The following is a 24,337-nucleotide window of genomic DNA, read 5'->3' on the forward strand; positions in this document are numbered from 1 at the left end:
ACTGTCAAACGTTTCTCATAGAAAAGGACAGGACACATTTACTAAATCCCATTTATTATCCTGCTCTTTTCAGTTACAAAGTGACAAGAAAAGAGGGGGGGGGGGGAGGAAGGCTTGCATAGACAGATGAAATTTTATTTTAGGAGAGAGGTGCTGCAAACATTCATATTTAAAAGTGAGGTGGACTTTACAGAAAGAGTGGTTTTGTTGGTAAAAGTGAGGCAGCCAGTTCAAAACTTTGGTACATTCTGGTCAGACAGACAGAGAGCAGTGCATTCAGCAGGGGGAAACCACTTCCACTACATGAATGGAATTGTTTGATTCAAACTGCATGTGGAAATTGCGATTTTTTTTTTATTTCTTATTTTTTTAATCTCTAACTACGAAGAAAACAGCCTCAGTGTGCACGGTGGATTAGAGTACATTCTCTAAACATGTGAACAAGGACCACTACAACTTACGGACTTTCATCATTTCTTTTTTTTTTCCCGTTTTTTTTTTTTTGTTGTTAATGCCAACCAACATGATAAGATTAAAATGTACCCTGATTTTGCATAACTGTTTTATGCTCACAGACACACGCAAAAACTGGTCTTATGGAAGTCCATGACCGCCCAGGAAAGAACAAAAATAGATGTGAGGTCCACACTTTGACTTCCTTAAGAGACGACACGGTATTTCAGAACGACGAGATGCAACATTTGAGAAATTATACTAAAAAAACGGTCCAGACGTGATCACGACTAACACCTGAAATGCACTGGTGGCATGCACAGAGCAAGGTTTTTGGTTGATGTTTTTTGCAGTCTCACACTGGTTCCATATGTGACCCGTCCAGTTTGGTCCCTGCTGTAATATCAGTACAGTTTTTTTAAGCTATTATCCTAAAAAAAAAAATTAAATGTTGATATCTAAAAGCTACCTCATAGTCTGATTCTCATATTTTTATGTAGTTTCTTTCTTTTATAAAGTTTGGATTAAGATTAAGATTAAAAAAAAACAAAACACTGACATGTTAAATACAGCACAAATTATGGTATACTAAATTATATTAAATCTATTCCCACACCTAAAAATATTTGACTTCATGTTTTACTTGAGGATTTTTTTTTTTCAAATGCCCCTCTTTTATTCTTTTTTTAAAGCATAACGTTTATTTGGCTGAAATGGGCTTCCATAAGTCTGTCAGTCCGAAGGGTTTGCTGGGTGGTGTACGTCCGTGTGTGGAGAGCTGCAGTTCCATGCATGCTTACATTCACAGTGCAGGGGGGAATGTGAGCGAAGAGGACACGTGTCTCAGTGGACCGACCGGATTCACAGCGAGCTCCTTCCATGTGATTTCTGTACGACATTCCATGCTTTTCTACGACCAGACATCTCTGGCGTGCGTTTTGTTCCTGTTCTCCCTGTGAACTCACCAGACAACCTGATGAACAGATTCATTACCAAAAGTCCACAATGAAATAATTCAGCATGTCCAAGAGGGGTCTGGATCTAGAGGAGCTGCTAAACTGTCTAAATTCAACCCTTCATATGGTACACAGGTACATTATTACACTCTAGGTGAAGAAGAGGAAATACTAGGGTCATCTGGAGCTCTCTTTCCTCGTCTTCATGTGAGAAGTGAACAATACAGTGACAAAGAGGAATAGATATTCTCATCAGGAACAGTGAAAAGAAGACACCGATGACAAAGAGCTGATCTGGGTTTGTGCAGCAGAGGCAGATCTAGAGAGAGAAGCGAGAAGTATTTTGGCTTTTGGGTCATTTGCCAGTCTGATTCTCCAAAATTTGTTTTGTTTTAACAAAACAGGGAAGGCAAATGTGACCACACATCTGCTTATTCTTGGGAATGCTCCTATTCTCATGACTCAGAACAATCATGTGTCTCATCTCATCTTAACATTTGATAAAACGCTGCTGTCTTTGCAGTGGAAAAGCTCCAGTCTTTTTTTGACAGCTGGTGCTAAATGGCTGAGAAAAACAGAGAAAAGGGCCGGGGTGTTGACTTTTGTTTAAGAGGTAGAAAACCTACAACATCCAGAATGCATTGGGCTTGCTGTATTTCAAGGCCACTCAAACATCATCGCGTTTCTCTGCATTTGCTTTTAGACAGAGGTGGGTGGAAAAGGACCTATGACACAGAAAAATGCATAAAATTGTAAACTCCAAGTCCGAGCACACCTACCTGACATCAAAGCAAATATGGCAACCATCAATAATGGATTGAAATTTGAATAATCTGAGCCATCATTCTGTGACTGGACTGGGTTTCAAAAAGGAAAGCGTATAGGAGGAGGAAAGGTATCTTTTTTTTTCCATTTCTGTCTGTGCTTTACCTTCATGTCATCCTGCCAAACCCCCTCTCATCTCCAGTCTGAGTCTCTAGATCTGCCACTGGCCTCTGGACATAATTGACTCGCTTGTATAATTTTCTTTCACACCTGTTGAGAGCAGATTTGTTTCAACAAACTGAAGAAAACAGGCCATGATAGAAGCTAGTTTCAAAAAAGTAAACACGCCATTACCTACCCAGATCTGATAGAAAACACCTTCTCGCCTCACATCATCTACATCGTGAAGTTAATTACATTCAAATCACAACATGTCACTGCCACATCATTAGAAAACCACTTTTTTTTTTCCTTGTAGATTAAAAGATTTATAGCAACAATACCAAAGCTGTTGTCTAGACTCACAAAATCAGCTGGAAAATCCCACAAACTTTAGCAAAAGTTACTAAGAGCGGTCCACGAAAGGCTTGGAGAAAGAAGTGCAGTAACGACAACAGGCCACAAGCAGATGCTGTACTACCGCGAGGAGGATCTCCTGGTCAAGATGAAGCTCCTCCACGCCACCGTCAGTCAGTTACAAAAAGGCTGAATCCACGCAGTTTTTGCAGTGAAGGCAGTGTTTGCTTCTTCTTCTTCTTTTAGGAGGAAAAGCTCTTGTCGTCCCGGTCTCTGAGGGGTCAAATCAGGCGGTTTTTGATCCGGGTCCAGAAGGCAGTGTGGATCTTCATTAGTCACATTGCACAGGTGAATTAATAAATTGATGCAAAATACGTGCAGGTGCAACAACTGTGGGTACATGGGACATATTTTTAAGAGTCAGAGTGCAGCTTCTTGGTTCAAAGGTCATTCCAGGCTCTGATATAAAACAGAGCTCTTTATAAATAAACACAAAAACCCACTGACGAGATCTGTAATCCGGGTTTTGAGCCCTCTTCCAGCTTATATTATGGCTACCTTTCATCCCCTAGCTGAGGGGAGGTTGAGTGGACTGGGTAGTCATGCTCTCATTCCAGTCCAAACGTGCTGGTCTCCTCCACAGCAGTGAGCATCTTCTCATACAGTACTGAGAAGGACGGGTAGGGGGGCAGGTCCAGGCGGTTGAAGCAGGTGTGGGCTCTGGAAAGAGAGAAACCGCAGACGGTGATGTGGGAACAGTAACTCATGTCTTAATGACTAAAGTAGTTTTAATTTCTGGGAAAAAACCTCAATGTTTCATTTATAAAAATTGTTTATTTGTTGTTTTTTGGCAATGCTCCTCTGCACAAGCTCAACATCGTGCAGTAGAAGTTGTGTGAAAGTCTTCAAAAGCACACATATGAAGGAAGTTAGAATCAAATCCAAAAATGCTACAACCTCCAAGTGCAATAATGATTAAAAGCAGTGGCGGTGGGTAAGGGGTGACACAGGGTGGCACCCGCCCCCCCGTAATATTATTGGCCACCCCGTGTGCCACCCCATTTCCATTGGCTCTGGTTGTCGTCAATCATCCTCTGTAGCGCTCCAAGTGGTGTTGCCAAATCTACTTTATTTAAGCGGCTCTGCGCTTATGTCGTTGATTGGGCAGGTTTGCGTACCTGGTTGCAGGTTTCTCTCTCTCGAAATCTGGCAACACCGTTTCATTTTCTCAGAGCAGAACCATCAAGTAGAGGCGATATTGAGGGGGAAGAAAACAGCTCTGGTTGTCACATCGAGTTGTCCCCATTCTCTACACAAGTCTATGTAGAAGAGCCGCCAAAAGCAGCCCCATGAAATGAACGGATTGTCACGACAACTCCGTGCATTTCACTCTCTCAACAGAGAAGAAGGTACAGTAACGTTACTACGTTAGTTTTCAAAATTAAAACCTTGTTAACTTATGACTCAATGAGTTATGAGTAAACAAGGTTTTGATCGTTAACATGATTCATTGAGTCATAAGTTAACAATGTTTTGATTTTGAAAACTAACGTAGTAACGTTACTGTACCAATAAATTCAATCTCTGTTTTTCCCAGTAGCATTAGCCTAGCCAAGTAGCCACTCTTAGTAATTTGTTGGCCAGGTGACCGGTCCCTCTGACACCCTTTCTTGGGGCCACGATGAAAAGAAAACAAGGAGACATTATAAGTTTTATCAAGAAGAGGCAGACTGAGACACCACAGCTTGAAAACGGGGACAGCAGCAATGGAACTCCAGGTGAAAATGAATGTCATACTTGCCCCATATTACTCTTTGTTATTCTGAATTATTTTACAGTTAAATTACTTACTTTTAATAACTAAATGAAACTGATGTGTGCACTGTATTCTTTTTAATTGCATGCCTTTGTTTAACATCTGCACTTTATACTATAGTGTAAGTGTAGAAAATACAACTTAAATATAAATTTAATACAATAGTCGTACTGTATGTCAATCAATACTTCCAGATGCACCAAGGGAGAGACCATCCGGATCAGGTGTGGAAGAAAACACCAATAAGGAGTCGGACCAACCTAGCTCAGGTGAAATTACAGGTATGGAAAAAATGTTTTAAAATGTAGTTTTTTCTGCGAATTTACTGACTTTTAATTACAAAATTAAATTAAACTGATGGCATTGTAGTATATATTTCATAGTATGCCTTTGATAATCTACACGTTATGCTGTAAAAAGTATAAATGAAATAAAAATCTAGCTCATAAATTTATTGAAATAGTCGTACTGTACGTCAATCAATACTTCCAGATGCACCAAGGGAGAGACCATCCGGATCAGTAGTGGAAGAAAACAAAGCACAAAAATAAGGATTTATAAAATCATAATAGAAATTGAAGTCACTGTCATACCTTTTGTACAGGTTAGATATATTTGCCAATAATATGACGATTAACCTTTACAGGTTTACATGTAGAGAGGTAACTGTGAAACAAAACAAAGTTATTCTTCTACACTGTTATTCACTCTCTTTTTGAGACCTTTAAATTTAGTCCACATTCGACCCTTAACTTTGTGAGATCTGTGTTCGTATTTAGTGATGTTATTTTGCAGATTGCAAGTAGAACAGTCAGTTTTCCCCAAACTGGGTTATAGGTTAGGTACAACTGTGCCAAAATGTAGTTCACTATGCATTTCAGGGGTACTGTGGGGTTTAAACCCCCCCCCCCAAAATTTTCGTCCGCGCTGCGGCCGTAAAGGTGACATTGGCCACCCCAAAGTAAGTGTTGGTACCCCCTACGCACCTATTTCAATTTTTTTTTTATCATTACCTGGGCAGCGAGGTAACTTTCCCCCACTTCTCCACGCAGAACCTGCGAGGTCCGTTGCTGCCACGCAGAGAAGCGAAACCTTCGTAAGGAATACTGGACGTCCCCGTCACAAACTGGATACGGAAGGAAGGATGAAGAGAGATGATAAGAAAACTATCAGAGGAATAGAAGAATAAAACAAACACACACAGTCCTACCTGCAGGAGCCGCAGTCTTTGTTCATTGTTGAATCTTTCCACTGCCGCCCAGAACCATCGGATGACGATGTGATTGTCATGGTAACCTAAAAACCATTAAATTAGAGCTTTGACATTTGTGTAAGTAGATGATGACGCAGCATTTATGTGCTAACAAGTAGCTACATCACACTATAGAGGTTGTTGCTAACATTAAAACTTCAAAAACTAAAAAAGTGCCATTCATTTGTGAAGATCATCTTGCTGAGCAAAACATTTAAATCTTGCTCGGCTCAGAAATTCCTTCTGGCAATAATCCAAAATGCAGTGGAACAATCCCATTAGCTTTTGGTCGAAGTGCTAATTTCCTGGTTAGCCCACAAAAATTCTTCATTTACCGTCCCTGACAAACATTTGTTACCTCCTCTGTACTCTGTGTTGTTCCTCCAGTCAGACAAGTCTATCTCTGCAGTGCCGGCAATCACCAGCTCCAGCTCCCTGGCATCAAACACTGATACTAGCCGGGCATCCACCACCTGGGAACACACACACAAATAATCATGTTAGCTGGGAACTAGAGTACAACAGACTGTGTTATTTTGTGGCTCATAAATCACGCCAAGCTGTACCTCGTAGAAGCCTCTGACCAAGCTCTCCGTCTGCTGAACCACTCCTCTCTCTATCCTCCATTTCACCATCCTCTCAATGTATTCCTTCTTGTTCTTCTCTGAAACAGGGATGTTGGCTCCGCCGGGCTTCAGCTCCCTTTCTGTTATCTGAAGGAACACACACATATACACACACACAACTAAATAACTATTGTTCCTTTCAGTGCTTTCAATCCTCAGTATTCAATTCAATTACAGGCTTTTAGCAGTCCCTGTATGTCTTAGGTCTGTTGTTGGATTAATGATGCATGTTCTAGAATGCTGTTTGGGTGAACGTGTCTAAGAGTCGGACCTGTCCAAAGACCTCCTCGTTGACAGTGAAGGTGAGGTCCAGCATGTCTTCGATGTCGTTGTCCTTCATCCACTGAAGGGACTGATGGAACTCTTCGTCCAGGTACTCCAGGTCACTGAGGTCACATGGACTACAACGCAGAAAATGAGAGTTTTCTGGGTTACCCTGTGCTGTATGAGCTGAAATACATCTGGAGGAACATACCAACTTCATAATCTTCCCAGAGTCAGGTGTCCTCTCTTCTGTGTTGCATTAGCATTTTAGCTTAACACAATAAATGATATTGAGTGGACAGTGTTGGCATAAAAATATAAACATTCACTGACAAGAAAAGCGACTGCTCCTACTAACCTTAACATCGGTATGTTAACCTGCCCGTTAACTACCATTCATTGTGCTAAGCTAGCAAGCCGTAAGCAGCTCCCTAATACAGCACGGAGGAAAGAAAGTCTGAGGAGGGCGGGCCATCAGAACATTACCAAAAGATCCAATATGTTTCTAAAAACATGAATTTCAGTCTTTGTGTTGGTCTGGTTGCATCCACATACATGCGCAGCAGGCCTTTATAGAAGGGTCTGGTGAAGAAGGCGTCCAGCAGATACTGATGGATCAGAGCCAAGCCCAGAATGCGACCGCTGAACCGAAACCTGGAACACATGTACACACATAATTAAGTACACGAGATGCAGAAGATCATATCTGAGCTTTGGAATTGTGTATGTATGAATGCCATGAATCTCACCATTCATGATGATTGTCCACAAAGGCAGACATGGGGCTGATCTGCACTGTGTAAGTGTCGTTGGCAGAATATTCAAACAGACCATAATACGGGTTGAACAGCTCCCTCGAGACCAGGAAGAAGAACTCTCTGGAAGGCCCACTGTAGTCCAACCTGCAACAAACATACAAACGCACTCAATACATTGCGATATCACTTGAGTACCACACACCAAGAGAGGAAGACTTCCATCACCATCTCACTAGACAAACCTGCAGCCTCTGTCTCTCTCTCACCAGAATTAACCACTATTTAATGCTCTTCTTCTTTTCAGGATGAGTTTTATGGGGATCTAAATGCTCCACTGAGGTGACTCTGGAGAAAACAGGATGGCTGTTTAGGCCTCAGCAGGAGAAATCAAATCACTTTGGCCTTCGAGCCATTAACTTTTCATCAAGTGCCCTCATTTAATTGAAACAGTTCATACCGTCTCCTCTCACACAAGCTTGTCTCCCTCTGGTCGACAAAGTGTCAACTCTAAACTAACAAGCAACTGTTAGAATGCAAACACACTCAACTACCTGCTGACTGAAATGAAATGAGCATTTAGCTCAGTGCACTGTTGTGTTTGAATACAGTCTCACAGATCTACTAGCGTGGCTGTAAGTACGAAGAACTGACATTTTTCCCAACGACGTCTCTGTGGTCTTGAATTATCTGAAGGTGCTGGAAACTCTAGTTAATGTCACACATTTACATTTGTAATAAAAGAGAGATTATCTCCAAACAAAGAACAACAACAGTTTGATTTATAAACTATGCATCAACTATTCAGTTCAGCTCCTGGTGGTTCAACCCATGTCCCACATACTCACCCTTCCTCACCAACAAAGGTGACATAGAGCTTGCTGCGCTGCAGGTCTTTACGGGAATAGCACATGATCTGGTTGAAGGCATCTTCCAGCAGGTGGTCACGACGGATGATCAATCTGAGACACACATGCATGTGTGAATATAAATAAACAGAAGAGGAGGTTTGAACTCCTGTCGCCCACACAGTCTACGTACTTTAACTTCCCCGGTCCTTGGCCATAGCCTTTGGTTTCCAGCTTTCGGTAGAAGTTGCGCAGTTTGGCCTCGAAGTCTCGTTTGTAGGGTGCTGGAGCTCTGGCGTTCGCTCTCTGAGTGCCTACAAGACAGAAATGTCAAATGGTTTGAGTGCTGTTGTTGCTCAGTGATGTCCTCTCAGTTCTTCTGATACAGACAGGAATGTACCAAGAGTGTGCATGCATGCATGTGTGTGCGTTTGAGATCTAGTCTCTGTCTCTTACCAGGTGAGTTCTGCGGGGACGAGACCGGGGACCCCCGAGGTGACTGACAGTAGCTGGGGTGAAGTAAGGCGTGAGGAGGCACGTAGGACATTACTTCATCTTCAAACAGACTACAGAGGAGAGAATGTCAGTGAAGTCATGAAGGATGACAACTAAAAACAGGTCAGGAGGAAAGTCAAGCCTCACCTTAGCAGCATGACAAGGTCAGCATCACCTGACAGCCTGGCCAATCCTGACACTCCATCAGTGCGGATCAGCTGCACCTTCTCCCTGTTGTCATAGCAACATCAGTGCTTCATATACAACAGCCACTGGTGATAATAAAAACAAAACCCTCCTTTGTGCTATGTATCAGGGGCACAGACTGAGTGTGTGTGTGCGTGTGTGTGCGCGCGCGCGTGTGTACCTGAGTGAATGGTTGCGGTTGAAGTCTGGCTGTCTCTCTTGTAAAATCTCAAAGATGTTTGGTTGCCGTAGAAACGCCACAATCTTGTCATTGTAAGCTGGAAGACACAGACATGGAGGTCAACTTTGATCATCCTGAACTTGTGTTCAGCTCTCTTCGTGAGAACCCGATACCCGGTGGCTTTGAGGGGGTACTGACCCACTGGCACAACATCTTGGCACTGCCCCCTGCTGGCGGAGGAGAAGGTGCTGGAAGGCCGCGGCAGGATGGGTGGGCCGGCGTGACGAGAGTCCTCACCCCCCTACAGAAGACAGAACATGTCTGCTGTCATGTCATCCTAAAGTACATGCGTGTTATTCATGTTCCAGTACATCGATGCAAATACTGCCTTTAACATTCCCGAAACTACAGTATGGGTGTGTGGGTGTGCGTGTCTTACCAGTCGTCTTGGGCTGACCTCGCCGGCGCTGTGGCTGCGTTGGCGGGTCAAGTGTTGGCGGTGGGCCAGGAGGCTCGGGGGCCGAGTGCTCTGGAGAGGCAGGCGGGGGTCAATGAAGGTTGTGGCTCGGCAGTTATGGTCCACAAAGAAAGGCTGCAGATAGAGAAAAATAGCTTTTTTTTTTTTTTACTGAGGAGAGATGTTTTTATCTCCAGTTTTTGGGAATAAATTTGAGTATTTCTTCACGTCATGTACACAAGAGCAGCGTGAATGGATCCAATTAGTTTGGGCAGAGAAAGCAGCGAGTGATCTTTAAAGTGACATTTTTTAAATATTCAGAGTCGGATGACCATCCATGAGGGCTTGAAAGTTTGTCATTATCTAACTTCTAGTGCTTCTAACAAATATGCTGGAGTTTCCATTTTAATCACATCCAGAGTGATTTTACTGAAAATGTTTATGGTTCAAGAACAATTTTGTAACACAGCAGGTGTACAAACTTATTATGTACTGTATTATATACATACCCATCACCTACACATAAATATATGGAGATAAATATCAATAATGGGTGCATTGAATTATTTGAACGCAAAATCAACTACTCAACCATTAAATAAATGAAAACATACCTGAGCCATTTTGCATTTATTCATTTGTGTATTTCCACCTTCTACTTTTTCCTGGTGGTTATAACTTCATTTAAATATATAAAGAAAATGTGTAATTCAATGTTTTTAAATTTCCACATGATTCTATTTTGTCACCGTTTCAATATCCCCTTTGGTGCATATTTTTGATTTCATGGAATAATCAAAATATTATTTGAGAATTGATCATCTTGCAATCGGTCTGTCCTGACTGTAATAACTTTGTATCTACTTCGACAAATAACCATGGGAATGATATTTTTATACTTTCCTGCCATGTGATGCATTCTATGAGAGATAAAGGGATTTTTTTAGTCCTCAGAGGAATCATGTGACACCAACAGTCACCCTGCACTTGAATCTATTATATAAGACCATGTCCAGCTGCTCTGAGCCTTCTGGTCTTTGGAGACTATCAGACATCCAGACCCACCTTGCCCGTGTGGTCGTGCTTCATCTCCCAGCCTCTGGGCAGCTCCAGCTGTTTGTTGGCAAACATGTTGAGGAAGGCCACCAGGTCCCTGTTGTGCTGGTAGCGCTCGAAGTGGTGAGCATCCCGCCGCACCTTACTGATCATGTGCTTCAGACAGGTGTTGGTGGTGAACATACGGTAGGCACTCTGAGATGGCCAAGGAAGCAGAGGGAGAGGAAAGATCCACCCAGAAGGGAGGTTCAGTATCCACCACCATTTTAAATACCTGCTTTCATTCCTAGAAGGGGGACTGTACATTCATGACTGAGGTACTAATACTATCATGTGAGATTTAAAATGTACCGAAGCAAAAAGAGGAAATTAGTAACTGTGCCCCTTTTTGTACAGTCCCTGAAGGAGTAAGAGAAGAAAGGCTTTGTGTGAAACAGAGCTGGAGGAGGAACACACACACACACACACAGAGACAGAGAGACAGAGAGACAGAGAGACAGAGAGACAGAGAGAGAGAGAGAGAGAGAGAGAGAGAGAGAGAGAGAGAGAGAGAGAGAGATATGATTCCATACAGGGTTGGAATGCAGCACAGTGAAGAAGTCCGGGCTGGTGAGGAACCTGGCGCTGGGAGACTGAAGCAGCAGGCTGAGCCGCGACCTGGAGCTGGACTGAGCCACGCTGTTGTCACGACGCAGCTCTGCAACACACACACACACACACACACACACACACACACACACACACACACACACACAATTGTCAGAGAAAATGTCTCTAGAGAGTTTTGCCTCTTGTCACGTTTTGTAGACTACATAGACCAGAATGCACTGTAGTAGAAGATTACCTGGGAAGGACGGGTGCATGTCAGTCTCGTCTGCTGGAAGCTCACTGGCTGGCAGCTCCTCTGGCCTGCTGTCGTTAGTTATCGTTCTACGAATACTCTGATACCTGAAGATGTGTGTGTGTGTGTTAATTATCATGACCTCATGTTGTATGAAAAAATAGGACAAATGATAAACACGTGTGTCAGGGTCGAAAATTAACACCTGCCACTCTCAAAGGAAAGGAGGCAGGTACTTTCTTGTTCTCCACAACAGCGTCTTGAATTATTACACAGCAATCAAAATATAGAGTCCAGCCATCCATAATCAATAAAAGAAAATAATCAAACTGTTATCAAACTTTGTTGCACTATTGTCATTTTTACAAATTTGACCACTGTTTTTATTCACAATCAAAATGTGTTCTTTATTTATTTAGTTGATAGGGACAATGCTCATTGATGAACAGACAAGTTGCTGTAAATAAGCCAGAGTTAGCTGCTATGCTAATTTTCATCTGTTGTCACCAGACAGGTCTTAAAAGGCACCCTAGGATATAAAAATACAAAAGCCACTGAAATCCCCCTTATTGTGTAAATTGAATAAAACAACAAAACTCTGTATACATACTTCTTTTGAATACCTGGCTAAAAATAGAATCTTTTTTTACTTAATCTATCAGAATTTGCCGGTGAGTTAAGAAGTTACTTCTGGACCCTGATCTGTGTGTGAGTGTGTTCTGACCTGCGGTTCAGCTGCTCCATCTGCTGTATGGAGTTGGATCTCTGGAGGGTCTGCGGGGCGGGGGGAGCAGTGGGTCGTTGCCAAGTGGTGGTTCTGTTCACGTGGTCCACGTAAAAGATCCGACCGTGGCTGTCGATACGAGCCTCCCAGTCTGGATCACACACACACACACACACACACACACACACACACACACACACACTGAGGTAAGAGTGATACTGGAAAGATGAATAATCTATTGATGTGGCTATATTTCAACAAGGAGGGCTTAACTTATCCACAAACAAATATTTAATGAAATGAAAGGAAAAATCCAATGTGACACATTCCTGATTGTTGACTTTTCACCTAAAGTTCAGCTATAACACACACAAACTCACTGGGTGGAAGCGGCTCGTCCACTCTCTGGTAACGACTAATGTCATGGCGGACAGATGGCAGAGAACGAACAGACTGGTGGCCATTGACCGGAGCTGATGCACCTGCACACGCACACACGCGCGCACACACACACACACACACACACACACACACACACACACACACACACACACACACACACACACAAAGACAAAAGGTATCATTAGGACACCTCCTCCATCTGTCACATGCTACCTCAGCATTGCACCCGTATGTTCCATTATCTAATAATGAGGAAAGGTTCCACTCAGTCATCCATCTTTTTTTTTTTTTTTGGAAGGGGGGGGGGGGGCATTTTTGTTCTGATCTGAATAATGCTGCAGTCTTTTATTAACCATCCCTGATCCCTCAATCCTCTGAGATGGACACTCGCCACTCCCGGGCTTCCTCTTACATCACATGCTGCCCTGAACAATAAATATGATCAGGTTAAAATGCAGCAAAGCGAATATTCTGGCTTTAGCTGGTATTCAACTAGGAGTATCTGTGAGTATCCACCACTGCACAGGTTGAGAAGCTGCGAAAACCCAGAGCATCATTGAATTTTCAAAATTACGATAAGGAATTGAGAAGTCAGTCTGGTTGTGTCACATCTAATCTTGTCAATAGTGCAATACAATTGTCATAACAACAGATCAGGAGCATCCTCTTATTTTAGCACTTGTATCAGCAGAGGGTGCTGTTGCTAAGTAAATCTCCATGCGGTAAAAGAGCTCTAAAAGTTTTTAAATTAAAAGTTAATTTCTTCACTGACAGATTGCATTTTGACCATCTACACTTTTCAGTTCCTGGATAAAACAACTTCTATATTCATTTGAGTCTCTTCTCCTCTCATTTATGTGGTGATAAATCAAAGCCACAGTATGTAGGTTTTATCCCCCTCCTTGCTTGCCAAGCCATTTTTTTCCCCTCCAAGTTATAAGCACAACACAAGCCCTCGTAAAATTAGAAAAAAAACTCAGAACATTTGAGTGTGAGAGGGGTCAGAGAAGTCAGAGAAAGATGCAAACATGCAAACAATGAAGGGGGGAAAAAAAAACTAGAGCCATAATCAGCCAATCTGTTAAGAATCACGATTAATCTCTAAACACTTGCCCCCTCCCCCAGCTTAGCAGTGTGTCACTCTCACCTGCCTCGGTCTCCACCACCGTCCCGCACACCTCTTGGTTATGAGCTGCAGCTTCAGACGCCTGCATGGTGGACCGCCTCCTCCACACCTCCCCTCCCTCCTCCTCCTGCTCCTCCCCACCAGTGGCTCCTACAATTAGAAAGGCTTCAGTATTTAAAATGAGTCTGTACTCCATTTGTTTTTATAGCAACAGAAGTGGAACAGGCATTGTTTCCATGGCAGTGAAAACGTTCCTTTCTACAACAGTATTCAAAGTTCAAAGTCTGCCAGGCTCTTGAGCACAGCTGTGGTATTTGTGATTAGTCAAGTTCCTTCTCATGTGATGCTTCCAGTTAGTGCCACAGTTCCTGAGTGCCCAGAAGCTCAAATACTTAGTGGTCTCTTTTCATTTGCTCATAAAGTCATGCATACACCTCTGGGCAAGCTGCCTGAGAGCAGGCTTGATCCAACCTGATAAAAGATCTGCTTTGTGCCTGATGAATCTTGGATTGCAGAGGGAGTAGAATGTAAGGAGGTCGCTGCAAGTGTTGTGATAGAACTTAGAAAACAGCTTCAAAAATGGGAAAGAGAGCAGTAGGAAAAAACAAAAGTAATAACCAAAGTATGTGACAGGGTGTGCAGGAAAAAGATGGATGGATAAGTCTAAGTGCTGGCCCCTTATCTCCCGTGTCTGGTAGAGAAACACCTACCAGCCTCAGAGGTCTCTGCATCAGCTATGTTGCTCCCACTTGAACTGCCTGCTGTTACTATCTGGTTAGCATTGCTGCTGGATGACTCCGCCCCTTCCTCCTCTGCCTTTGGAGCCATTTCTTTTCTTGTGTCCACCTCCTGAGGAAGGAGAGGTAGGAAAAGCTGAATTTAAGCTTTTTTTTTTCAAATTCCTAACAACGTATAAATCCTCTTACATTGACACTTTAGATCTTTAAGACACTCCCACATACCTGAATGGGGGAAAGTAGGCCGCTACTACGTGACACTGAACTGCAGGCTACATCCTGGTTGGAACCCATCCTGCTGCTCTGCTCCTGGCATGTACATTCAGGGGCTGCTGCTGCCGCCCCGGCCCCTGACACCTGGGTAGAGCTGCAAGCCCCCTCCTCCTCAGTAATGTGCAGAGCCTCCACTGATTCTCCGGCAGCTTCTCCACTCCCATCGGCGGTGGTTGTTGTCCCTGCTGGTGTTTGGATTACAGCTTCAGCCTCTGCAGAGGAACCTGCCTCTACCGTGGTGCCAGCTCCACTAGGTCCCTGTGACTCCCCCTCGTGTCCTTCACGAGGCTCAGATGAAGCCATTATTCTGGATAAGGCTGTGTCTGTGGTCTGCTGTGTCTTTGTCTCCTGTGCTTGGTCCCTGTGTTGTCCTGCTGTCTCCTCATCCTCATCCGAGTCTATGTGCAGCATTGCATTGAGCCGTGTATCCGTTGGAAAGCTGGACCGCAGCTTTGGTGAAGGCCCTGGTAGAGGTCGGTCCCCGGGACTCCTGGGAGACTCGATGGCATCCAGGTAGTCATTAAGTGATACCTGCCGATGGGTGTGGCTCCCCAAAGCTGGAGGGACAAGATCTTCCTCTCCCGTTTGTCTGGGCATGCGCCAAACACCATATTCACCATAGTAGCAATCCCCGTTGACGACCACAGAACCCTCATCAGAGCCGGTGGGGGAGGGTCCACATATTACATGTGAGGATGAAGAGGGTTGTGCGAGGTCTTCATCATCAGAGGGACTCCCAGGGTCACCATTCACAGCGCTGCCTAAGATGGTTCCCACGGCATCTGGAGAGGCTTGACAGGGGAGGAAAGGGAGAGGAATGTCAACATGGCCATTGCTATTATTTAGGTTGATGCTATGACCAAGCGTGAGACACAGTCCTGAAAATTAAAGTTAGGAACATTATTTATTTATAGTTTTTATTCCTTTTAGCTCTCTGGTGCATCTGCGAGCAGGTGACTGTCTTTTTTGTTTTTGTGTGTGCAAACAGTTGCTCAGACAAACTGCCCCTGAGAGATTTGTCAGATAGCTGTAGCTGTCGCTGTAGCTGTAGCTGTAACGCCCCCCCCCCCCCCCCCACTAACACACACACACCTTCATGTCCCGTGGAGGTGATGTCCACTCTAAATAGCAGCTGCCCGCTCACATGATCCGTGGGGAGACGACGACACAAACTGTAGCTGACTGGCTGTTGGCTGCAGAGAAACAAACACAGTAGCCATGTCCCCACAGAGATACTCAAATACACATAACAGAACACACACAGACCCACGCACACATAAAACCCTTGAGCCTAAACCCCTGCAACAGATACTGTTTGTTAAATCTATTTGTTTTCCTGCAGTTTACCACATTTTTAACTTCCTGTGATGACCATTTATGGGTCCTATATGTCCTTAAAAGTTGTTCACGATGCACAGTGCTACATATTCATGTTGTGTTAAGGTATTTATTTGTGTCCTGATGTTTATTTTGACCTCTCCCATCATTACACATCCCTCTATTTGTAGCTTTTATATTGCTGATTGATCCTGGCACCTTACTAAGACTTTGGGTGGATGTTATTGCAGTGCTTTTATTTTTGAAGTGTAATTAAGCTTGTGCAGCCCCCATTAACTTATAGCTTCAAGCTGAATTAGTCAAACCAGCAGTTGCTGGAATTTGGAGAGAACCTGTATTCTGAGCTTTATGGTAACACAGACAGTTGAAAACACAACAGTTCATTTGATGTACGGTTGTCCAGAAAAGTGAGTAACGGTCACAGACACACACACTGATGGATGTTGAATGTTCAACAGGCTCGTTGTTTATGAATTCATAAGCTGGAAACTGTGCACAACACATCATGACTCCCTCTTGACACGCTCCATTGCAAATCAATGGCAAATCAATACCTGAACAATGAGCTGATTGGTAGCTATTGACAGCTATCGACCGATATCTGTTGAGTCACTGCGGTTAAGTGCTGAAGGTCAGATGTTGACCTTTAATCCCGCTGTACTCAAAGCAAAGACAGCGGTCTCATGACGTGGACTCACTCGGCCATTGGCCCCTCAAGAAGTCTCTGCACGGGAAGGATAAGCTGACCCAGAAAGCGCTTGATGATTGGCCGACTCTTGGCGAACTTATCCTTCACCTCGATCTCCAACACATCCGTCATCAGAGCCACAAAGGTGTATTTCTACAGGATGAGAAAACAGGGAAAAACCAGTTGTATATTTGGATTTTTTTTTTTTTACAACTATACATTCTATGTTTGCATCTTAACACCGACCTCTCCATGCCACACAGGGTTGGTGGTGTTGGCTATGATGGAGGATCGTCTCTCCTGGCCGTGGTGGGTGAACTTTGGGAGGCCGCTTCTCTTCCCGGGCTGAATGGACATCTTCAGGTACGGGTCTGGGTTGAAGAACATGCCCTTCTTCAGCCCTGTCGCCCGGATGTCTGAAGAAGACAAAACAAGTTAGTGTGTGTTTTTAGCCGAGCATCACTGCAGCGAATCATTCCTCTCACCTGATAGGGTGAAGCTGACAAGCTTGCGACAATGCTCAATCCCTGATTGGTCCTCCACTTGGTCTTCACTAGCCACCTGATCAGGAACAAGGAAGAAGATGAGTTAGATGGTGATGGAATGAGAGTGTTAGGAAACCTGGCCCCAAATTCTTGATGAAAAAACACTGCATCCCATTTTAATGACTCAACTGGAGCCAATGTCTGTCCTGCTCCACTCTTCTTCATCTTAAGGTGTCTTTTCTACTTTTGTACCAAACAACTTTATATAGTAGCTGATAATCTGATCACAGGGCTTAGAAGAGGTAGAGGTGTGAAAGGTCGTACCGGTACTCCAGGGTTCTTGACGGTGATACAAGGGGTTGTTGCTCTTAGCGCTCCACTTACACCATGATAGTATTTGAAGCAGATCTTAGTCTCCGCTACACACACACACACACACACACACACACACACACACACACACACACACACACACACACACACACACACACACACACACACACACACTTCAGTCAAATCTTCTTTCATGCACTCTTATATTAATTGAGAACAGTATTAACACTCCGGTCAAGCGAATCTGTACTGTGCAGAGATACGAGGGTCACTCACGCTCCATGAAGTAGGGTTCCGGCTCAAGTCTCCACACAATCTGTCCTCTCTGGGTCCCGTTTACGCCACGGTTCTTGGAGTCCCACACATTGGCGACACAAGTCTCATCTGTGAAACACACACACGCATTAAGAATAGGGCCCACTTGGCTCTATTCAGATGCTCTTTAGTGGAAAACTTTGATTACAAGAAGAAAACCAAAAAAAAACAAAAACAAGAACTACTCCTGCCACAACTCCTCATGTCATCTAAATCTCTGGAAGAACACTGAACCAAAAAATCTACAAAAAACATCAAAGCAACCAGTATTCAAACATTCCCAGGTAATTCATAAAATACTTCAGTCTTTCACAGGATTTTTCAAACTGTATTGCATTTTGAAAACAACCTTGTCCCTTGATGATGAACCCCCGTGTGCACATGTAGGCAGGAAGAACTCAGGTGCAGGACAAGAGGAGCATGGGTCTGCACCCCAGAACCCTCCAACCATCAGCTGAGTTCTCTCAGGTCAGGCAACTTCTCCACCAGCAAGATCTTCAGAGGGACGGATTCTTCCCACAGCTGATCTACACTTAACTTATCAACTGCTAATTAACTACAAACAGAGCAGAAAAGCCCCTTCAGTGGACTATATTTCAGCACTCGTGGGTTCTGACAGCATCAGAAATGTATGTATATTTAAAAATGTTACTTCATTTTGATGAGATTTTTAGATCTTGTAAAATATCTAAAATCTAAATTGACAACGAAGAGCGAAACATACTAGTGTGTGTTTCACTATCAGAACCTCCTGAGCTGATTAATCCCTTCAGCCACAAACCTGGCCAAAATAATTACTTTTTAAAAAAGGGACCTTAATCAGTTATTTCTCCAGAAAAAAGAGAGCTTCATCGCTGAGATGATTTAGGAGGGTTCCTCCAGTCTGTGGTGAGGGAGTGTGCTGAACCGGGGAGGATTCTGGCTCCTGGGAGAACCTGCCTGCAGCTCATAAACCACAATCTCCTCGTTGAGCCATCAAACATTAATGTGCACGTCCTGTATGAAGGATGACAAATGATTTGTGTCCAACTGAATCAATCTGTCACCTCATACACACATACACACACGTCTGACCTGATAACCCAGCTTGCACCCAAGCTTACAAGCTACTGTCTGAGAGGTGGGTATTCACAAGGCAGCGAAAGCGTCTCCTCCTCCTCCTCCTCATAATGTCGTAATGTAAAGCAAGCAAACACACACACACCCGACACACACACAAAATGGTGCTCTCCCCTGAGGAGAAACCCCCCCTAGAAATCCCCTGGCCTGCATAGAGCTGCACAGCATTCCCAGGGATGTGAGATCATCTTCCATCAGCTTCCTCTACTGTCGTGTCTTCGATTACAGACCGTCCATCCACAAATCTCTCTCTCTCACACGCACACACAGTCACCTGCAGTCTGATATGAACATTCTTGAGACCAGCTTTGACTTCACGTGAAGCATCATATTATATAGCCACTGCTTACAGTACCAAGTGAGTTTTTTAGGTTTTCAGCAGACTAGAAGAACCCAGAGCCATGAGAGGGAGAGTGATCGTCTCTATCAAACCAATAAGGGGTTTATTATGGATCTCTCTCTCTCTCTCCCTCCCTCTCGAAGTCAATCCAGCTCATCTAGTAGTCAATCTCTCTCCCTCTGATCGATTTAAATAAATAATCCAGCCATGTCCTCAACCAGAAAGTGTTCTGTTCCAGCAACACAAGAAATAAACACTACAGATGGATATTATGACGCCTCTTTCCACATGATTTCATTCTTAACATGTAATAAATGTGCTAAAAGTGTTTTAGAGAAAGAAAAAGTGTCCTCCCAGTGAAGATTATCAGGTGGAGCGTATCAACCCCAAAATTGAAATTATGCCACCACGGCAGTTCTGAAGAGGCTCTTGCTTTTGCGCACACGCACACACACACACACACACACACACACACACACACTCACACCTCCCCATCTCCTTCATGGTAATTTGATACACTTCAATCTCTTTAAAAGGTACAAAGGACCATGTGGTGCATCACTAGTACGTTTTTACTACAGCAGATATACACACCAACAAATGTGGAGAGAGTGAAATAGGAGATGATACTGATGCAGTTGACTGTTAGCACTGCTGAGTCAGCATTACTTTTCATCAGTGAAACATACACGCACACTACTTTAGAGGGCTAATGTAGCTGTCGCGATATTTCAACCTTGAGGAGACCAGTTACAAGTCCCAACCTCATCCCCTCAGCACCCAACAGTGAGGTTTATATCACCGGCAGACAGAGCAAGAGGACAGACGAGTGGGTGGAGGAGAAGAGGGAGAAGCAACACGGAAGAGAGAGTCAGCCAAGAAGGCAGGAAGTCGGAAAATGACTGAGAATGATGATGATGCTATTATGGTGGAACAGGCCTGGGTGATCGCATTTTCTTCCTTGTCCTGCTACACACAGTAATTCTTCCTGTTTGGAACGTGATCTTTTGCTCACATGCAGCACTAATCTGACCATTAATATGAACATACACACGTGTGTGTGTGTGTGTGTGTGTGTGTGTGTGTGTGCGTGTGAAAGAAGCAGGTGGGATCAGACTTTCTCAGATGGGTTTGAGGTAATAAATCAAATATTTTCTGATATGTCCATCATCAAAGTGGTATTGACAGGTATTCCTGTCAACAATGGCAGCACTTTGATAACCATAACACGTGCTACTGCTGATACACACCTGATCCCATCAAGACCTGATCAGTCATGACTGCTGGAGGAGGGTTTTCTACTAGTGATCAATCAAAGATGGTTATTAGGGAATCAAACACCCGGTTGCACTGATATTAATAAATACACCGTGTCCCTTCATGTCCTGACTGACACTACTTGGAGAAGTGCTCCTCAGTGGGGGGGCGTCTGCTCACCAATGTGGTACAGGCCGATCCAGTCGGTCGCATCCACTTCCTCTTTGATGTCCCAGGAGATGACCAGGTGGCCATGGCCCAGAGTCAGCTGGTGTGTCGACGCCGTTAATGACGAGCGGCTGTCTGACGTCACCAGGTCGGTGTCACTATTGGCCCGCTGGAGTCCCACAGCTGCCGACTCTGGCTGGACTCCAGTTGACATAGTGGTGGAGGTTGCACTCCCAACGGTGCCCTGCACGGACAGGCTGCGCAGGTTGTCCGGCCCAATGGTATAGGGGCGGGTGTGTGGTGTACGCCGGCGCACTGCCATCAGGTGCTCCCGCGCACTACTGTTGGCAGTTGATGGGGATGATGGGGAGGAGGAAGAAGAGGAGGCAGTGGCAGCCGTTGCCATGGTTACCAGCGAGGTAGAGGTGGTGACAGGTGGGGGAGAGAAGCGAGGGGGGGAGGAGGAGAGCTGGTGATGGGGCTGAGGATGAGGATGGTGGTGGCGATGGTGATGATGGTGGTGGTGGTGGTGATGGGGGGAAGTTGGGGCAGAGGAGGGGGTGGGGGAGGATGAATGGGGGCGGGCGCGGGAGGGGAGGACAGCCGTTGTGAGGGAGGGGCGAATGGTGGAGGCCAGGTAAGTGGGCCAAGGAAATAAAGGAGGAGGGAGAAGGGAAGGAAGGAAGAAGGTGGAAGGAAAAAGAGAAGGGAGGGATGAAGATGATGAGATGATGACAGGAGCGAGAGGAGGTGAAGTGTTCGAGCAACGCACTCCTTCAGAACACACTCAGCACAAGGTTCTGGAGTTCAGCCTCCTCTCTACTCATGTCTCTGCCTCCGTCGCCGTTCCTTTCAGGAAGGTACTTCACACTTTTCAGGTGCTGCTGATGTTGTCCAGCTTTGTCTTGCTGTGATTGGTCCTTCACGTCAGCGTGAACGTCAACAAAACAACCCGTCCACGTCCAGCAGGCCGTCCTCAAACACAATACAGCGCTATGCCACCTCTGCAGGTGCACATGATGATAAAGGTGAGCGAGGAAGAGGGAGATGTGCAGAGAGGGAGGAAGGATGAGCCCAGGGGTCTTTCTGCTGGTCTGTCCAGGGAGGAGGGGTGATGAGAGGGCGTCCCTAAGATCCACAGGGAGGACAGAGGGTGGAGGGACGGTGGAGACCTGGAGGAGAGAGCATGGGAAGGGGGGGGGGGGGTGAGAAGGAGGACAAGAAGATGAATGATGGTCAGTATTTTTGTGGAAAACTTTTGTCTTGTCTTTTGTCTTGTCATCGTAAAGACATGTTTTGCATATTTAAATGAATGCCCACACACACACACACACACACACACACACACACACACACACACAAACAAACACAGGCTGGTAGTTTGGTTGTCATGGCAAAAGGTGATTATACCAAATCGTGTCTTTACTTCTGCGAGGGTGACATCAAACCTAATGATCAGTCTCCTCCTGCACACCATTACAGGACCAGAGGGATGTGCAGTCACGTCGACCACCCGCCCCCCCCCCCCCCCCCCCAAGTCCCTGGAGTCTTTTAAATTAGCTGCTGACAGAGAGCCAGAGGAAGAGAGACACGACCCTAAACAGCATTGAGGAGACACTGTGTGCAGAGTCAAAGGATGAAAGCAGTGTTTCTTCCAAAGGCATCACGCTGACAGATTCACCAGCTCAGCCAAACTGTAACAACAACCCTATTTTCAGCATCTGCACCAAAATGAACCAGATTTTTCCTATTAAGAGGTAAAAAGCACCATCACTCAACTGACGAACTACGTTTTATATTGAATAAACGCCATTGCCTTTATTTAAACCTTCAATCATGTATTTTTTGGCCACATGGGGGCAGCGCAACAGGCTAGAACAACAAAGATTAGTGTAATTAATCAATTACTTCTCAGTCAGCAGCTACTTCCATCAATATACGAATTCTAATCCATCCTATTCTCTTGCTCACAGACTCATTGCATGATTCAGTAACGTGAACTAATCATCTGATAGACGAATGATTCATCAATCAGCTGATTCATCGATGATTAAACAATTGCAGCCTGAATAAACTGTCAAAAAATAATAATTTTGTCTTTATTTCCTGTTGTTTTCCATAGAGCACAAATATCTATGTGTGAATGAATTATATATAGGTATAGATAGAAAGATAGATAAATAGATATAGATAAATAGATAGATAAAAGCTTAGATGCAAGCCGAAACAAGCAGGAGAGCATGACATGACATGACATGGCATGTTGAGTTTCTCCTGAGTTTCAATCTGTGTGTGTGTGTGTGTGTGTGTGTGTGTGTGTGTGTGTGTGTGTGTGTGTGTGTGTGTGTGTGAGATGCATTTTAGTCAGCTATTACAAGGGGTTGGGTCAGGACACAAAGGATTAATAAGCCTACTGTTCCGATAAATATGTGCAGCCATTTATACCATTACTGATGTAATACTTGTCACAATAAAACACACATTAAACCAGGAGAGATCTCACACTTACACACACACACTCGCACACAAATCTGGACGGCTCAGCTCTCAGGGCAGAGGCCAGAGTTGAGCATGGTGCAGTTGGCAGCGTTTAAAGCCACTTGTGTCACCCACATGTGCAGTGGCTTGGCTTCAAATTACACGGAAGGTCGGAATGCTACCTGAGTAGTAAACTCGCACACTCTCCTTTACTCAGAAAAACACTGCTGACACTCCAGCACATTCCACCCTGCAAGAATTAATGAAAAAAAAAAAAAAAAACCCACACACACAGCTGAATCTCATCTTTATAAAACTAATCAGAGCTACACACACACAGCTCTGGGAGGTGCATGTCCTTGATCCAGCAGCAGTAAACAGAGAATGGGGAGATTTACTGTTGACAGAACACTTTCTCTAATCTGCTGCATTACCACACGGCTTCAATCTGCAGCTGGACCCCACAGCTGCAGCCGCCATGTTTCCACTCAGCTGTCCCAACTAAACTGGACCGACTGCTGCTGAAAACTCTGGTCAAATTAGGTTTCTCACTACAACATGGCAGGACGGTTTCCTACCATCAGCCACCATTATCTTATAAGCCTGGCATTTCCAATAATCCTCAAAGAAGAATGCCACTTCCTCCACTTTCACAGATGTTTTTCAACAACTCCATCCCAGACACTCTGGTCGGCCCTATTTTGCAAGTTCTGCACTCAAGCAGATCCTCATCACGTTCTCTCAACCTTTCATTTCTACTTATCCTTCACATGTCCCTCGCTTTATTTTCCTCTCTTTAGGTCTCTGCTGCCCTGCATCACATGGTGTCGTGTACAAGCACTACACATTTAGAAGAAGCTGATATCTCCAGTGAGATGAAAAATAGAATACAACAGCACTGGGACTTTTAACTCTGTGAATCACGCCGCCTCACACCTGCGATGCAGCAAAGCCAGCAGTCTACGAGCCTTCAACTCACAATACAACAAAGTGAATTTAAACAATGGCCATTTTTTTAAGTATTGTTGTCAGGTGAAGAGGAAGAGGACAGAGGCCTGTATATTTGGAATAAACAATTAAAGAAACT

General features: G+C 44.4%; 2 protein-coding genes across 2 annotated transcripts in view; both read right to left on the reverse strand.

Moving 5' to 3' along the window:
• Positions 1-1,397, reverse strand: part of xirp2a (xin actin binding repeat containing 2a) — a 54,774-nt gene extending 53,377 nt beyond the window's left edge. The window contains exon 1 of the mRNA XM_086200225.1: positions 1,254-1,397. The gene's annotated coding sequence lies outside the window, so the exon portion shown is untranslated. The remainder of the gene's footprint in view (positions 1-1,253) is intronic.
• hecw2b (HECT, C2 and WW domain containing E3 ubiquitin protein ligase 2b) lies at positions 23-21,178 on the reverse strand. The gene is made up of 30 exons (XM_086200237.1): positions 20,785-21,178; positions 17,850-17,957; positions 17,565-17,659; positions 17,241-17,316; positions 17,002-17,171; positions 16,766-16,908; positions 15,822-15,922; positions 14,682-15,520; positions 14,430-14,568; positions 13,741-13,869; positions 12,572-12,673; positions 12,192-12,342; positions 11,471-11,574; positions 11,199-11,323; positions 10,636-10,821; positions 9,553-9,705; positions 9,312-9,414; positions 9,114-9,210; positions 8,894-8,977; positions 8,708-8,817; positions 8,445-8,565; positions 8,252-8,365; positions 7,398-7,550; positions 7,204-7,302; positions 6,656-6,785; positions 6,325-6,471; positions 6,117-6,231; positions 5,717-5,802; positions 5,520-5,632; positions 23-3,410 (listed from the first exon to the last, which is right to left on the reverse strand). Exons 1-30 carry the CDS (start codon positions 21,176-21,178, stop codon positions 3,299-3,301), a joined length of 4,599 nt encoding a protein of 1,532 aa, XP_086056363.1. The 3' UTR covers positions 23-3,298.
• Positions 21,179-24,337: the final 3,159 nt, after the last annotated feature.

The sequence above is a fragment of the Aulostomus chinensis genome, chromosome 1 (assembly GCF_037954235.1).
Source record: "Aulostomus chinensis isolate RoL2024-O1b breed Wild chromosome 1, RoL_Achi_v1.0, whole genome shotgun sequence".
Lineage (NCBI taxonomy): Eukaryota > Metazoa > Chordata > Actinopteri > Syngnathiformes > Aulostomidae > Aulostomus > Aulostomus chinensis.